We start from the raw sequence: 17,923 nt of genomic DNA, 5'->3' as shown, positions 1-17,923 counted from the left end.
GAGTCTTCCCTTATTTAAACATTTCCCTAGATAATGTTCTTTGGGACAGGAGAAGGCTTTTCAGCGTTCCAGAGTCCAGAATCAACATTTGAGATCACTTGAGGTGAAGTAGATTCAAGTTTAAAAACCTTCGTCTGCCTTTAAAGCTTTTAAGAAGAGAAAATGCGATAGCTGTTCTCTAGAAATCAATGAAGAAAAGAATGCCACAGAAGAATTAGATTTACTCTCCTCTCCAAAAGTATTTGAAAGAGGTAGGTTTTACATCCCAGTGCTAATTGACACCAAAACTTGCCAAATTCAAAACTAAGGAACTCTGGCAGTCACATGTGCTGAGTGATGATGGCATACTTCAGTTCACTGATTATAAACCACCATTGACTGTTGCTTATTCTCCTTTATTGAAGTGGGAGACGTGCTCCCAAAAAACAGCGTAATCTATTAAAACTCTTTAGACATCACTCTGTCCTTTGAATAGCAGAGGTGGAAAGTTATAACCGTTGGCAGCCACCAGTTTGGTTTTCGAGTGTGGGCAAAAGGTCTCTCTAGCAAATGAGCATTACTCTGGCATGTCCAGGGACGGCCCCATTATAATAATAATAATAATTATGGTATTTGTTAACCGCTTACTTGGTGGCGGGCAATGTACTAAGCTCTGGGGATGGGGAGATACAAGCAAATGGGGTTGGACACAGCCCCATCCCACATGGGGCTCACAGTCATACTCCCCATTGTACAAATGAGGTTATTGAGGCACAGAGAAGTGAGATGTCTTGCCGCAGATAAGTGGCAGAACCATGATTAGAACGCATATCATTCTGACTCCCAGGCCCATGCTCTATCCACTAGGCCATGCTGCTTCTCAAGAAAGAAAGCCTAGAAGAAAGACTTCTCTGAGTTTCAAACCCTGCAGGTCTCAGACAGTAGAGATCCACAAATATCCAGACACAGGCCAGCGTGAAGCCAGGGCAGTCTTTGCACTCCACTGATTGATAAATGGATTGGAGAAGATTTGAAATAGTCAAAAATGGACTTTTGAAGACTACTGCTCTTTTCCAATTTTCCAATCACATCCCCCAGCTACAGATTTTATGTTTCACCTTCTGAATTCATATATCTACTATAATAATTTTATATATAAAGAACACTGTAGAAGCTTAAAGGCAGAGATAAATGAATCGTAATTACCTGCAGACCTTTCAACGTCCCGACTGTTTTTTTTTTCCCCACCACTGTGATAAAACCTATCTGGCAGAAAGTTTTGAGAGATATAAAACAGCTGAAAATACAGTGCTCTGCACACAGTAAGTGCTTAGTAAATACCAGTGATTGATAGCACTGTCCAAGAACCAGCCACTGGCAAAAATAGACCCATTATATATTTGCACAGGTGAGTACAAAAGCCTCATGTGCTTTGTATTCATAATTCAACAGTTTTTTTTTTATTATTGTCACTCATTCAATAGTATTGAGTGTTTACTGTGTGCAGAGCACTAAACTTAAGTGCTTGGAAAGTATAATTCAGCAATAAAGAGAGGCAATCCCTGCCCACACTGGGCTTTGTTGGTTCAGCAACTCATTATAATCTTCTGATAGCTAATATTTCCAAATGATACTTGATTCTGACCATCTTCCAATATTTATTTCTGAGGTTATTCCTAAACTTCAGTACAAGAGTACTTAGTCTGTCTCATTTGATAATGGCAAAACTATCAAAATGACAGTGTTCTGATATCTTGCCCAAAGGAAGAAGAGTGAAACATTCATACCAATTTGTGGTTTTTCAGACCTACCTCAATTAATAAAAGAGAAGCATTTTTCATAAGTTCTCATGGAAACACACACTCTTAAATAGCTCAGAGTGTATGAGGTCACAATAAGAGGCAAATTTCTGCAAGTGACATAAAATCAGGACTTTCATTTGTAGGGTGATAATTTAGCTGGCTCTCTTTTTGTATGTTATCCAATTAAATTTGTGGTTTATAGTGCTTTTTATTACAACAAACTGCTCAGAAAGAACTTGCAATGTATTACGCTCTAAAATAACTAAAGCATTGGTATTTGTCTGACTGGGAATAATATAGGGATTAATTCAGTAGTATTTATTGAGCGCTTACTATGTGCAGAGCACTGTACTAAGCACTTGGAATGTACAAATCGGCAACAGATAGAGACAGTCCCTGCCCATTGACGAGCTTACAGTCCAATCGGGATAATGTTGGTATTTCTTAAGCGCTTAGTGTGTGCAGAGCACTGTTCTAAGCGTGGGGGTAGATACAGTGTCATCAGGTTGTCCCACATGAGGCTCACAGTTAATCCCCATTTTACAGAAGAGGTAACTGAGGCACAGAGAAGTTAAGTGACTTGCCCACAGTCACACAGCTGACAAGTGGCAGAGCTGGGATTCAAACCCCGACCTCTGACTCCCAAGCCCGAGCCCTTTCCACTGAGCCACGCTGCTTAACAATAATAATAATAATAATGTTGGTATTTGTTAAGCGCTTACTATGTGCCGAGCACTGTTCTAAGCGCTGGGGTAGACACAGGGGAATCAGGTTGTCCCACGTGGGGCTCACATTCTTAATCCCCATTTTACAGATGAGGTAACTGAGGCACCGAGAGGTTAAGTGACTTGCCCAAAGTCACACAGCTGACAAATGGCCGAGCCGGGATTTGAACCCATGACCTCTGACTCCAAAGCCCGTGCTCTTTCCACTGAGCCACGCTGCTTCTCAAAGATAGTCCGGTTCACAGAATGCAATCCTAATGGGGAAGGTGCCTTCTTTGGTAATGTTTAACATTGAGCTGACCTGCACAGAAGTAGATATTTCAGCATCCATAGCCATAATTCCAGAGTCTTCCAGACTTTCGGAACTTCCAGCAGCTCTAAATCTATTCCTGATAATGTGGCAGGTCTCATACATTTAGTTTCAACTTCTCCAAAAAACAAATATTGAGGAAAATAATGAGGAGAGGAACGTGGCGTGTGGGGGAAACAAAGAAGTGGCTGTAGATGTTGGACTCTGTAGTAATAATAATAATGATAGTGGATTTTTAAAGGCTTCCATTTAAATCCCATTTTACCAGTGAGGACACTGAGGTACAGAAACTTTATTGTCTTGGCCAAGGTCACACAGCAGGCAAATGGCAGATCCTGGATTAGAACCTAGGTCTCCTGACTCTCTGGCCGATGCTCTTTCCATTGGACAGCCTAAAGTCACAGTGTTCTGATCTCTTTCCTGCCCTTATCTCTTATGTTGTTTTCCTGTTTGTATTATTTTGTATTCCCTTATATTTTTATCCCCAGCCCTTCCCCCTTTTGTTCTTCAATACTGAACTCCTTCAGGGCCAGGGACTATATCCAATTCCCATCAGTGTGTTTTCCAGATCCATGTATTTTCCCCAGTGCTTAGTACAATGGTTTGCACATAGTGACCGCACAAAAAAAAACCATTGAATTAATGAAAGAAAGAAAGGTGCATGCAGATTGTACCAGAAGAGAGGAGAAAGGATAGCGATCCTAAGGGAGGTTCAGGAAAAAGGAGTGCCCCAGGAATAGTCATAGTATTTCTTATTCACCTACTCTGTGCATAGTGAAAAGAAGGATGATCTGTTGGCTAGAGAACGGACGTGGGAGTCAGAAGGTGCTGGGTTCTAATCCCAACTCTGCCACTTGTCTGCCATGTGACCTTATGCGAGTCACTTCACTTCTCTGTGCCTGTTACCACATCTGTAAAATGGGAATCAAGACTGTGAGCCGCATTTGGGCCAGGGACTTTGTCCAACCTGATGATCTTGTATCTACCCCAGCGTCTAGTACAGTGCCTCGCATAAAGTAAGCACTTAATGAGCACCACAATTATTACTAGTATTAGTATTACTGTATGCTGGGAAAGAAGGTCATAGATGAGGAATAGGGCCTAGTGTGTAGCCCCCCTGGGGCTTAAAATCTAGGAGTAAGGCAGGGCAGGGATTGGTAACAGACATAATAATTAAAGAGGAAACAAAAATATCAAAGCCAAGTATGATAAATACGACAGGAACAGTAAGGCAGGGTTTCAGGCTCACGGGGACAGAAATCACTTATACGGACCCGGCCACGGCCTCCTCGATGTTCTTAAAGTCGATAGGCCGTACTGCCAGAGTTTGAGCCTTTCCCCAGATGGAGCGGGGCTGATGGGAGCCCGGTGACACCCGGGTTGGGGTAGCTTCTCTCGAGCATGGTCTGGAGGAAGGGTTGCAGTTGTAGGCTCTATTGAAAGGAGGTAAGAAATTTCAGAGGTGATAAGAAATTTAAAAGCTGTAAGGGGGTAGTTAATGGCCAGCATAAGAAGGAAGCCACAGGGTCAGTCAAGGAAGATTACTTTCATGTGAAACTCTGCATTGATGGCCTAGAGGAGTGTTGGGGAGGTCACTAAGGAGAGGGTTTCAGAGGGGTGTTTGAAGTGGGGAAAATAGGTTTTTATCCCGAGTCTAGGTGACTTGGAATATTTTAGAAATAGTAGAAATCACAGGTCACAAAAGAGGAGGTTGTTTTTGGCTTGCTTGGCGAATCCAGTTCTCAAAAGCTGCTGGGTTTGTAGGCGTATTTACACAAGGGAAGAGATGATTCTCTCATGTGAGAGCCCAGGATCAGTGCTGCTTCTAGAGCAGTGTAAGCGTCTCGTGCAATCCCCCCTCCGCCCTCCGTGTGAGTCATAGAAGAACGTGGGAGAGAAAGAACCAGAAAGCCCATGGGTCCTTAATAACTGGAGTCTGCTCTCTAGATTCCATATGCATAACACCCCTAGGGACTCTGTAGTGCTGACTCCCACCCCCCAGGGAGCCTCTCGCCACTCCCCCGTTCTCCTTCCCTCCCCCCTCTAACTCCCCTCTCTACTCCCAAGCACCCAGGAACATGTGTGAAAATTCTCCTGTCCCCTGGCCCAAGTTGAGGTCAAGGCAGAAAGCCTGGAGGGCTGCTTCCCCCTCTGCTCCTACAAAATGTGTTCCAAGGCACATTGGGGGAAAACAGAGCCCCCCTCCCACCCCTTTCCAGATAAGTGACCTTGTGGTTTCCTCCATTTCGCCCAGTTCACGGGGTGTGAAACCTGTGAGTCTTCTCTTTTGCCCTCTCCAAGGTTTTCTCAACCAGAATGGAATTTTTAAGTTGTTATTAATGTTCTCTGGGTGCCAGGAGGAAGCTGAGGAGCCTCAGAGATGAAAAGGGACAGCACAGACCATGAGGCAGCCTTCTGTGATGGAGACGGGCAAACGGGCCGGACCCCAGATGGCAGGACATTTGGTTCCTCTGGCCAACGGAGCGCTAAGCAGCTGCGCCTTTAGTAAAAGGAGGTTTGCTTTTGAAATGAGAAATTTGTTTTAGAAGCAGTGTCACTTTGAGTGCATTATGGAGGGCATTTGTAGGTCCCTCCTAGTCAAATCATGGCATTTTCAGTTATTCTGCAGTTAGGAAGTATCTAACACTTCAAACTGCATGCTAAGAAAATATAGTTATTTCTAGAAGGTAGTAATGATATTTATTAAGTGCTGATCGCATGCAGAGCATTGTACTAAGAATAAGGGATTGAGGAGCAGCGTGGCTTAGTGGCAGGAGCATGGACTTGGGAGTCAGAGGTCATGGGTTCTGATCCCTGCTCCGCCACCTATCAGCTGTGTGACTTTGGGCAATTCACTTAACTTCTCTGTGCCTCATTCATCTCATCTGTAAAATGGCGATTAAGACTGTGAGCCCCGTGTGGGACTACCTGATTACCTTGTATCTACCCCAGTGCTTAGAACACTGCTTGGCACTAAGAGTTAAGGTCGCAGGAGGGGGTTTGGAGACAGATATATCAGGAGTGATGAAACACCAAGACACAGCACAAATAAATAGACTCTAAGCTCCTTGTGGGCAAGGAAAGTATCTACCACCTCAGTTGCATGGCATCATAGCCTAGTGGATAATCAGAAGGACCAGGGTTCTAATGCGGCTTTGGTCACTTGTGTGCTGTATGACCTTGGACAAGTCACTTAACTTCCCTGTGCCTCACTTACCTCATCTGTAAAATGAAGGTTGAGACTGCAAGCCTTCTGTGGGACAGGGACTGTGTCTAACCTGATTATCTTGCACCTGTGCCAGCGCTTAGTACAGTATCTGGCACATAGTAAAGTGCTTAACTATCATTTAGGGAAAAGAAAAAAGGCACCCTGACTCCCAGTCCTACTAAGCCACATCACATCTTAAAAGTGTATAATGTTAATTCTGCTTTCTGGGGAGTGTTGAAGGTCTCAGCACTCTCCATTCATTGAGCTTAGAGACAAAACTTGGAATTCAGTGGCGAATCAGGCAGAAAGGAAGGAAATTCAACAGATTAGCATGGGGAGCAATTGGCCCAAAATGGTCCAAATCCATCTAATGAGACAGTAAAATTAGAATCAAATTTCCTTTTCCACAGTTATGGTTGGCCTATGTCAATATAAATTTAACTCGCTTTCCAATCAACATTTCATCTCTGTCATGTGAAGGTCCTTTTGAAAGATATAGTCTGGCAATAAATCATTTTCTATTTTATACTATGTAAACACTGCGGTGAAGTCATAATAAAAACAGCGAATGCCCTTTAGGGAATCTCAGTCTTTGTAAAAATAGACCCAAATGATTTGTTTTTAATTTATTTTAAAGCGAGAGAAAAGTGAAGCAAATTCACCAAAAAAAGATAAAGGAATAAAATTCAGTTCAAGAAAAGGGAAGCTTAGAAATAAAGCTGTGGTTTTTAACACTTGTGGTGTTGTGGCTCAGTCTCTCATTCTACACGTAAACTTCACATTGAAAATCAAATGGGGTCATGGGAGTGACTGAGAGAGCTAGGGGAATGAAAATGCTCGAAGGAGTTGAACCATTTCAAGTGTAACGGGGTGACGAATGGGCCATAGCTTTCTGTGGTCAGTCAGTCAATAGTATTCAGCTCCTAGTGTGTATGCAGAGCCCGGTCCGCTGTGCTCCGAAGGGAATCATGGAGGCGGAAGATTCAATCACCGACCACAACAAGCCGGGTAAGCCATTCTCTGGTCCCAGATAAAGCCGCCCGGCCTAGCCCTTTTCCCATGATCCCCTCCATCTCTGACCACACAGCCGGAGAAGTGTAGGCTCATTATGGGCCTGGAATGTGTCTATTGTTGTATTGTACTATCCCAAGCGCTTAGTACAGTGTTCTGCACACAGTAACCGCTCAATAAAATTGACTGACAGGAGTGAGATGGAGACGGGCACATTCTGTGAAGGAGATGAATTTGGAGCTGGCGGCCCTCTAGCTTATCAGCACCAACAGCATTTATCGAGCTCCTACTGTATTCTTGGCTAAGCATAAAGAAAGTGACCTGATTCTTGCCTTCCAAGAACTTCCCCCGGGCCTGCACTGATAAGAATATTGTCAACTATGCCGTATCGGGTTGGGGGAGATCAATATAAATTACAGGTGCAAGTAAATAAATATCTGAATAAACAAACATAAAAGTGCTGGAGTCAGGGAGCTTAAGTGGGGATTACCTCCTAGAGGAGGTGAGTTCTCAGGGGCCTCTGAAAGAGGGTTGGTGAAGCTTAGAGGAGGGAATTAGTGAGATTGGGTGGGACCCACCTATACCAGAAGCAAACACCAGGCATTATGGTAAATGCCTCCAGAAAGATTTATTCTGCTTACAGAGCCCCTGCTCTCTCCTCGGGGATAAGCTCGGCACTTAACGTTAGGTTTGCCTTGGACAGAGTCAAGCCACAAAGTAATTATTTTCCTAGAAAGACTGTCCTTCCAAGCTACGCTACTCAGTGCAGACCTACACTGAGCTACTGGTCCTTACCTAGAGCACCGATCAGCAAATTCAGAGAGTTTGAATTGGGGTATGTGGTCTTTGATATGGAAGGGAGAAAAATCTAGTTTGGTGTGATTTTGCGCTTTAGCTCTAAAAACTCACTGGTGTTCTTAGGATCCTAGTTAAGTACGTAATTTCAGTTGGAAAAAAACTTGTTTAGCAACTGTTTACCACAAGTTTGATCTTCCTCATTTTCAAATCAGTCATATTTATTGAGTGCTTATTCTGTGCAGAGAGCTGTACTAAGTTCTTAGGGGTCAGTACACCAGAGTTGGTAGAAATGATCCTGGCCCTTAAGGAGTTTATAATCTAGTGTAAGAGTTTACAATCTAATGGAATGTCTATTAGGTTGACCACTAATCAGTTCCTTAGTGCCTGGACTAGGAGAGAACCAGCCATGTGACTCTTGACTCCAGAGGACTTTCTTCCTCTCCCCAACTCCTATTTTCCTCTCCCCTGACCTTGGTCTTACCCCACCTGCAGTAGCGGGCAGTGTCAGAGGAATATCCTGGCAAGACCAGGGAAAATCACCCCTCACTGTGAAGTGAGCATAAGGCTTTCCCTGGCAGAGCCAGGAGAAGCAGCGTGGTGTAGTGGAAAGAGCACAGGCCTGGGAGTCAGGAGGACCTGGCTTCTAATCCCGGCTCTGCCATTTGACTGTTGTGTGACCTTGGGCAGGTCACCTAACTTCTCTGTGCCTCAGTTCCCTCATTTGTAAAAATGGGGAGTGGGACTTCAAGCCCCATGTGGGAAAAGGGACTGTGTTCAACCTGATTAGATTGTATCTACTCCAGCGCTTAGTACAGTGCCTGGCACATAGTAAGGACTTTAACAAATACCATTATTGAGGGAAAAAAAAAGAGAAAGAGTTTTGACTCCTCAAGCTGCTTCCTCTTCTCCTGACTGGACCACCCAGTTGCCCATGGCCCCTCTCCCAGGGAAGAGGGCCAGTGAGAGAAGTGCCACACTCTTCCCCACACCCTGATATTAGGGCACATCATACTGCCCACAGAACTGTCACGTGCTGGTCTCACAACCTAGAGCCTTCCCTGATGCCATCATTTTCCTGCTGAATGTTCTGTATGTTTGATTTTCTCCTTAAGAGTCCGAATCCCAGGATGGGACAGAGATGATCTCCAGCAGTAATTAGGGTGCAATTGTGGAGAATTAATCAAGTGCTTAGTACAGTGCTCTGCACACAGTAGGCGCTCAATAAATACGATTGAATGAAAAAACGAGAAATAGGGTGGCCACTGTTTTTCAGGTTATCAGTTCACTCATGGCTTAATGAAAGAGGCTTTGGAAGTACCTTCTGGCATTTCACTATAAATCTGTTGAATAAATAACACTCTGATCCTAGCAAGGGAAGATAAGAGAAAAAAAATAAGAAATAGGGGACCGAAAATCCAGGAAACATTATGCCTATGTCAGTTTGGAAGCTCATAAGGACACTGGGTGGAAAAGCCTCATGCTGAGGGCAAGTCCCTACGTCCCTAGAGATGATCTTGTATCTATCCCATGGTAGATACAAATGGGATAACAAATGCAATAACAGTGTTATTACTTTTTATGGTATTTGTTAAGCACTTAGTATTTGCCAGGTACTGTACTAAGTACCTAGGTAGATACAAATTAATCAGGTTGGACACGGTTCCTGACTCACGTGGGACTCACTTCTTAATCCCCGTTTTATAGGTGAGGCAACAGACAAGTGAAGTGACTTGCCCAAGGTCTCACAACCAAGTGGCGGAGCCAGGATTAAAACCCAGATCCTTTTGAATCCCAGGCCCGTGCTCTACCCAGTAGGCCATGCTGCTTCTCAATATACACTTCATTGATCCTTCTCCCTGTGATTGAAGGGAAATATTTCTATGAATATCACCTCATTTACTTTAGTAAGCAATCTCAGTCTTTGTTAAATTCTTTAATCTCCTAGCCTTCATATTCAAGGGGAGTTTGATCCTAATTACAATCCGAGAAGGTGATGGCAATCAGCTTTCTTCACAAGGTGTTGAAATGCCCTAATTCGGTTGCATAGAAAAATGTATCAAAAACAGAGTGGATCTGAAGAAAAATCTTTTGACATTTCTTACCAAAGAAACCGCGGCTCTTTATTTCGAAGAAAACCAAATGGGATTGAAGAAAGGGATGGACAGATAAGTGAGGGAGGTAATAAAACAGATGAGATCCATTAACTAAGTGATTTGGAAGGAAGATTCTTTTTGGATATGTTCTCAGACAACGTTAGAGGCAAAGGAAGGAACCTACCCAGAGATATTAAATTAGACTTTGGTACTGACAACATTAGAAGGGAGGTTTTTTAAAATTGCGTACCAAATTAAATGTACCCACTCCGTCTAGAGTCCAGGGAACTTGAATGATGTATCATGTGAGCATGCAATATAAATGAGCCACCGGGTTCTCTCCAATGCCAAGAGGTTCGGAAATTCACAGGGTGGAGAGACGGTTTGTGCCACGTTCTCAGTTGTGCCGTTCGTGGGCTGGAGAAGGGATGGATCATTTAGCCCATCGCCTGGGTCCAAAGGAATCTTGTAGTCAACCTTCCAGACAACTCCAGTGAGGGGATCCCTCGAATTACCTCTTGTCAGTGAACCTGGCTCCCATGGCTTTTTATTTATTCATATTCATGTCTGTCACCCCCTCTAGACTGTAAGGTCATTCTGGGCAGGGAACATAATTCTGTTGTATTGTACTCTCCTAAGCGCTTACATAGTAAGCATTCAGTAAATACGACTGATTAAGTGAGCAGCGGACTCATTTTAGTCCCAGAGTTTGGAACTGTACCTGACCCTCGGGTGGCCACAGAGACCATCCGAAGGTCAGAGCCACAGTTCAGAACCCTGGCTCCCTTCGTCTCTCCTTTCTTGGAAGCTGTCCGTAAGGAATCCACGTTAATCTCTGTCTCCTTCCAACCCCATGAAACTGATCTCTGAGTCCTTGAGGGAGTGGAAAAGGTGGGGTAAATTATTAAAGAAAACAGGCTCGGGAGTCAGAAGGACCTAGGTTCTAATCCTGGCTCCGCTGCTTGTCTGGTGTGACCTTGGGCGAGTCACTAAATGTCTCTGTTCTTCAGTTTCCTCATCTGTGAAATGGGGATTAAAACAGTGAGCCCCACGTGGGACAGGGACTGTGTCGAACCAATTATCTTGTATCTGCCCCAGCTTTTAGTACAGTGCGTGGCACACAGTAAGTGCTTAACGAATGCCACAATTATTAAACCCTGTCTACTGCTTAGATGGCCAAACCTGTCCTCCTGTTTCCCATCAGTCAATCAATCCGTGGTATTTATTGAGCACTTACTATGTCCAAAACACTGTACTAAACGCCTGGGAGAGTACAATCCTACAGAGTTAGCAAACAGGTTCCCTTCCCACAACGAGCAGTCGTGCAATAGTTCCAAACGCTTTGGTTCATACTGAATTTTCCGAAAAGACAGTTACCATGTGTTACGGGGGTTTGCTCTGCACAAAATGTAAACTTTGCCACAGTGGTAGCTTTCAGGTGTTTTTTCATATTGCTCTGTAAGAAACGTCAAAGGTTGAGGAAAGGATTTCTCCTCCATAGTGCCTGTCTCCCCTGTAAATTCCTTGAGAGCAGGGAGCGTATCTACTAATGCAGTTGTACTCTCCAAAGCACTTAGTACAGAGTAAATGTGCGGTAAATCCTTTTGAGGGAGTGAGTTGGAAGTCTGGCTTCAGTAGGGAAGAAGAGCTTTTTTGAACCCAGACCCAAGACCAGGCAGTAGACTGGGAGAGCCATTTCCCTGTTTTATTGGCCCTCCCTCTGACCTGACTCAGAAAAGGCGTGTTCAGGGGAAGTAGGGTTTCCCACCTCCTAAATGATGGAGTGAAAAGTTGAGACTTTGATTTTTTTTGGTTAACTTTTTCTGCCCCAATCCTTCACTATGCTTAAGTGCCACTGCACTATCAAACCCCTTCTGATTGGTCCGCTGGGTGATGTTGGGAACCAGTCGTCGATCACCCAGAAGGGATGGTATCGCCTGTGGCCCACGGGCTGGCTGGGGCTGGAAGCGGGATCAGAGCATCAGGCCAGATCGTAGCCTGATGAAAGATGGCGCGCCCAACTCAGCATGTGCTGGGACCGCTCCTTTCGAGAAGGTCTTTCCTCACTGGACCAGGGGCTCCCGGGGGAGGTTACGGGGAATGCCTGGGAGCCAGCCTACCCCCAGACCAGAGACAGAGGTACTGTGATGTGGTACTGTTCCCCCAAACCACTACCCTAGCCCATGTAGGCTCCTGCCATTTTCCAGCTTGGATGTGTTTTTGTTGCCATTGTGCTTTTTGTTTTTTGCTTTTTCCAGAAAGAAGAAAAGACTCCCCTGATCCTTATTTTGAGTATCATACTCAAGGATGGCTTACAAAATGGGTCCGGGCCTAGTAGTGTCTGCCGCTGGTGAGGTCTCTGTTCTGTGACTGTAGACCGCACCCACTCTTCCTCCCAGCCATCTTGCAAAAAACCTGGATTGGATGAGAGAGTGTGGATGGCTCAGTGTAAACCCTCACCACTAAAAACAACTGAAGCTCAAAGTTTTCCCCTCTTAACCATTGATGTCTGAGTGGGGCTCACCCCAGATGGAAAGGATCCAGGGAAAGTGTACTGCTATTGCTATTGTTTTTATCTGTCTCCCCCGATTAGACTCTAAACCCGTCAGTGGGCAGGGATTGTCTCTATCTGTTGCCGAATTGTACATTCCAAGCACTTAGTACAATGCTCTGCACATAGTAAGCGCTCAATAAATGCTATTGAATGAATGAAGTGGGGCACTCACGCCCCCAGATACAATTTCACTGTCAGCAGTGGCCTCTTCAAGTCAAAAGACAGCTTTGCATAACCAAACCAAACCAGTGGATTTGATATGTCCACTCTTCTAAGGTTTTGTTCTTTGATGGGGAAGTTTAGGAAATTTTGGATTAAAATAAAGACCCTGCTAAAACTTGTGACTTTTAGAATTCAGACAAATGCCAGTTATTAGTAAATAATTTCTATCGTATATTTTCAGTGAAATCGAAACTATTCTTTGAGTGTTCTTTAAAATCTTTCATGGGGAAAGTTTCCCCAGCATTTCCTTCTTTTTTCAGGCAAAGAGGGTTTAGATCGTCTAAATGGAAAGTTAATAGCAAGGTGATCTTTGAACGCTACTTTGCAGTCTATCTCTTGCCCGTCCTCTCAGTTTTTCTTGTCGTGTGTTTGTTTTTTTGGAGACATTAAAGAGCACGGCATGATCTGATCTGTAAGATCCAGAGTGTGGTTGCGGGAAGGACAGGGGATCTCCCCATAGAGAAGAAGGCAAAGTAGAAAGTCAAAATTGCAGCTGAAAAAGCTGCAGGCGTATTCGGCTCTGCTTTGATTCAACGTCAGTCCTCGGCCACGGAGAGGCGTGGGGTCGACTGCTCAGACGAGTCGACGCAGGCTGGGAGGCCTGGACCGCCACCGGTCCGTACGGCGGATGCCACCGGGCAAGGGGTGATGGCATGCCTTAGGTGAGACAGCCCGCTTGGTTCAGCCGCCCGCCGCTGGAAGCCGAGGGAGTACAGGATTTCTCTGTTGCTAGAGCTGTGATGTCACCCGCTCCTCCTAACCCGTGGTTGGTTATTTTGTGTTTCAGATCCCTGCCCGTAGTGGAGCACAAAGAGAACGGCGAGACTCCCACCTCCTTCCGTGAGAAGAAAGGAATCGGCAGAGCAGATTAATACGGACTTGTGTCTGGTGGCCTTTCTGGAACAAAAGCGGCCTTTTTTGAAAAAAAAAAAAAGAGGGGGGCGGGGGCGCAGCCCCAGTGGTGTTTAATGAGCTGTGAGATGAGGCGCTGCTCCTAACAGTCAGATTCCGAGATTCACCGGCTATTCATTGTGCTTAATGTACATGTTTCTACACAGTGCTTTTAGAAGAGCCCAAAAGGAGATCCAAAACGGCTGCGGGAGAAAGATCACCAAACATGCCTACAGAAACACTACCGACAGGTAGCATGGTGAAACCCGTCGGGCCGGCGGTCGTCCCCTTCACCTCCGCCGTCCCCCTGCGCATCCTGAACAAAGGACCGGACTATTTCCGCCGGCAAGCGGAGCCCAATCCCAAAAGACTCAGCGCCGTGGAGAGGCTGGAGGCCGACAAGGCGAAATACGTCAAGAGCCAGGAGGTCATCAACGCCAAGCAGGAGCCCGTGAAGCCGGCCGTGCTGGCGAAGCCGCCCGTGTGCCCCGCCGCCAAGCGGGCGCTGGGCAGCCCCACCCTGAAAGCGTTGAACAACCACGCCAAGACCGAGAGCGGAGTGCAGCGGGAGAACCTGAAGTTGGAGATCCTGAAGAACATCATCAACAGCTCGGAGGGATCCAGCTCGGCTTCCGGCCACAAGCACGGCTCCCGGAACTGGGCCCCGCACCGGGCGGACTCCTCGGAGCTCAACCGGCACTCGTTCGCCGAATCGCTCAAGGCCTCCCCGGACCAGGGCCGGAGCAGCCCGCAGGAGGGTGGTCTCCGCGCCGGCCGGAGGCTGCTCGACAAGTCGGCCGAGTCCTTCCTGCACGTCTCCCACAGCTCGTCGGACATTCGCAGAGTGACCAGCGTCAAGCCCTCGAAGGCGCCGGCCTGCAGCAGCTCCGCCCCGCCCCTGCCGCCCAAGCCCAAGGTGGCCACCGTGGCCACCCTCAAGTCCCCGGAGATGGACGCGGGGGAGGCCGGCTGCGGGGTCGGCCGGCGGCCCTCCCTGCAGAGGTCCAAATCGGACTTGAGCGACAGGTACTTCCGCGTCGACGCCGACGTGGAGCGGTTCTTTAACTACTGCGGGGTGGATCCCGAAGAGCTGGAAAACCTCGGCATGGAGAATTTCGCAAGGGCTAACTCCGACATCATCTCGCTCAACTTTCGCAGCGCAAGCATGATCAGCTCAGACTGTGAACAGTCTCAGGACAGCAACAGTGACCTTAGAAATGACGACAGTGCCAATGACCGGGTGCCCTACGGCATTTCTGCCATTGAGAGAAATGCCCGAATCATCAAGTGGTTGTATAGCATCAAGCAAGCTAGAGAGTCGCAAAAAGTGTCCCATGTGTGAGGGAGGGAGGGAGCCAGAAAGAGAGAGCCAGAGAAGGAGAGAGAGACGTGGAGACGGGGTGGGGTGGGGTGGCAGGGAGAGGGAGGAAGAAGACCCTTAAGGAAGATGAAAAGAAGACTGTGTCTTTGTCTGTGAATATTCAGTTGTGAAGGGTTGTGAAGTCTACTTGAAGTCTTGTAAACTTCTCAGATCTCTTGGTGTTGCTTGTTGTGCAATGTCTTCAAGTTGCATGCCTGTCAACATGTGAGCTGACCTGGCTTCCTCTCGAACATAACTGCAGAGCCGGCCTGAACATTCACATTATCCGCCAAAAGTCTAAGACCAGAATCGAATTAGGGCTTCGTTATAATCGGGACCGTTTACATAAAAGAAAAGGTTTACGTCTTAGTCCTCCTTTATGTACGTTCTGTTGTTTTACCTCCCCGCGTCCTGGGGTATCGGTGAAAGATTTTGTCAGCCTATGCTGCTGGCTTCTGAGGTGGGGGTGGGACCCTTTCGAGATCAAAAGTCAAATTGGGAAAAATCCCAGACGACGAAAGAGGGTGGAGAAACCCGATCCGCCACAGAAGTGCTGTTCTGGCAGGAGAGGGATCGAAAGAGGCCAGGTTTGCTGCAGGCCGCCGTGGGAAGTACGATGGTTATCATTTTTGGTATGAAAAAAAAATCTCACACCATGTACGAAGTCGTAGTCTAGAGACGCTGCTTGACATTGCTTTAACCCAAGTAACCTAGATACATCCCGCGTTCGGTCCAGTGCGTAAATGTTGATGATTTTCTGCACCGCTGGTCTAAGAGGAATGGAGAGTTGATGAATTGACGGGTGAAAAGCGGTTCTCCTCTCTCGTTTGAAATTTGAAGATTCCCAGTTTCGTAAACTTTTTGATAAGTGTAGCTAGACCCTAAAGCCGACACTGAATGCCTTCCTTTGTCAAGCACATTCGGGAACACAAATTCCACGAGTCTTATTTTCTTTTTCTTTTGGGAGGGAGGGTTTTGCCAAGTTGACCTACTCGAGGAGTCCATGAACAAAAATGGAAACACACAGCCATATCAATATAAAGCCTCCTGTTCACAAGTAAATACACTCAGTCGCAGAATTATATCTGAGAAAGTGTGATTATGTCGTCTTGCATATGTCGTATCTCGGGCTGGGAACGTTGGTCGCAGCTCTAGGAAACTGTAGAAACACAACAGTAAGTAGCTTTTTCTTTTCCCTCCTGTTGGCGAGTGCTGCACATCGACCTGTTAGGATTTCTTTTTTGACAATCTGTGTCTTCCTGATGGTTTTACCTGACTGTCCTTCAGCCGACAGTTGCAGTTTGGTTGCCGAGAATTGCGAGTTGAGTGGTCTGCTTCATTATTATTGTATTCATGCTTTGAAGTCCATTGCAGCACTACCTTATACTTCATCGGCTAATAGGAAACTTTTTTTATGGTGTAAATGCTGTAAGACTTTGTACATACTACAGTTGTTATGAAATCTTTAAAAAAAAAAAGTGTTATGCTAATAAATAGCTCCCGGTGCAGGTTCTGGTGGTGATTGTTTCCCTTTGTCTTTCCACGTCCATTCATCCCACTCCGCTCTGAAAATGGATTTCACTGCCCCGGTGAGGCAAGGATAGTGGGAAACTTGGTTCAACACCATTTCCATTCTCTCTTTTCTCAAGAAAGCCCCCCGTCTCGGTATCTGGCCTTCTCTAAGTGTAGCTAGAGGAGCGTGCTCTGGCTGTGGGTCTAGGTAACAGCTCCTGAAACAGCTCGTTGCTTCCTGACTTATTTCACCCTTACTTCACGGTTCTGTGTTTTCGGTCTTTACGCCCCGTTCCTCACCTCTGTCACATCCTACACACGTTTCTGAGCTTGTAAATATTGGTACATTATCTGCAGGAAAGGTAGGCATTTCCAAAATCCCAGTTGTATTTCTGTTTAGGGGAACGACAACCGTGATGCTATTATCCACAAAAACTGACCATTTCGCTTCTGAAAGACTGCCGTTGTTCTTGTCTGGGCTAACTCGCCCACCAATCAGAGACTAAAATCGAACGGAGACTTGCTGGTCGAATGTAGAGGTAAAGAGTAAAATATTTTTCAATTGGCTATTACTTTTCTGTTCTCTCTCGCCCACTGCCTCTCCCTGAAATACAGATGATCTCAGTTTGGAAAGGAAACACAATTCAGATACATTTGTAATGATGTTTTGGACACTTCCCCCCCCCCCCCCCCCCCCCCCCCGCCCGGCATTCACCAGCATCATTTCCGCTGTTTTAAAAAATCTAAGATTTGCCATTATAAACATCCCCTTTACAAGTTGAATGTGCCTCGTATTGACCCTCAGATCACGTTGCTTCAAGTTTATTTTCATTTATACTTCCCGAGTCAGACGCTTCTCTTGCCAAAGGATAAAATGTGAAAGGGACTCAAGTCTGTCCCAATTCGGCAGCGATGTATTGTGATAAACAGATGCCAAACTCAAGGTAAAGAGTATTTTCTGCCACTGATCATGATAAATATAATAATGGTATCTGTTAAGTACTATGTGCCAAGCACTGGGATAGATCGAAGATAATCAGATTGGATATAAATCCTGTCCCACAAGGAGACTCGCAGTCTTAAGTAGGACGGAGAACAGTTATTGGATCCCCATGTTAAGGATGAGGAAACTGAGACGTAGGAGAAATAAAGTGACTTGCCCAGGGTCACGTAGCAGGTGAGCGGTAGAGACAGATTAGAACTGAGATTAAATTTGATTAGACCACACTGCTGTTGTCTGTTAGCTAGCTGGGTCATTTTAACACATCTTGATAGAGGGTGTCGGGGAAGAAGGGAGTCTCAACTGGGAGGGAGAATTCACAAATTAGCACAGCCATAAGGACAAGATGGAATAGCCAGGATGCGTTATCATTAGCCAAGCTAGCGGTTTCATCAATTCTCTAATACTGTGGGGGTTACATTCTTGGCCAACCTGGTGTAAAGGAAATCTCCTGTTTA

At 45.9% G+C, this 17,923-nt stretch overlaps 1 protein-coding gene across 4 annotated transcripts in view; it reads left to right on the top strand.

Annotated features, from left to right (window-relative positions):
• FAM110B (family with sequence similarity 110 member B) overlaps window positions 1–17,034 on the top strand; it is a 132,254-nt gene extending 115,220 nt beyond the window's left edge. For all 4 annotated transcript variants that reach the window (XM_029069621.2, XM_039912650.1, XM_007667154.3 and 1 more), the window contains exon 3: window positions 13,490–17,034. In XM_029069621.2, the coding sequence (XP_028925454.1) occupies window positions 13,820–14,935 (1,116 nt within the window). In that variant the 5' untranslated portion in view covers window positions 13,490–13,819 and the 3' untranslated portion in view covers window positions 14,936–17,034. The remainder of the gene's footprint in view (window positions 1–13,489) is intronic.
• The last annotated feature ends 889 nt before the right edge of the window (window positions 17,035–17,923 follow it).

The sequence above is a fragment of the Ornithorhynchus anatinus genome, chromosome 7, assembly GCF_004115215.2.
Source record: "Ornithorhynchus anatinus isolate Pmale09 chromosome 7, mOrnAna1.pri.v4, whole genome shotgun sequence".
NCBI lineage: Eukaryota > Metazoa > Chordata > Mammalia > Monotremata > Ornithorhynchidae > Ornithorhynchus > Ornithorhynchus anatinus.
The sequence above is the reverse complement of the archived record's forward strand: the minus strand, read 5'-3'. Positions and strand labels throughout refer to the sequence as shown.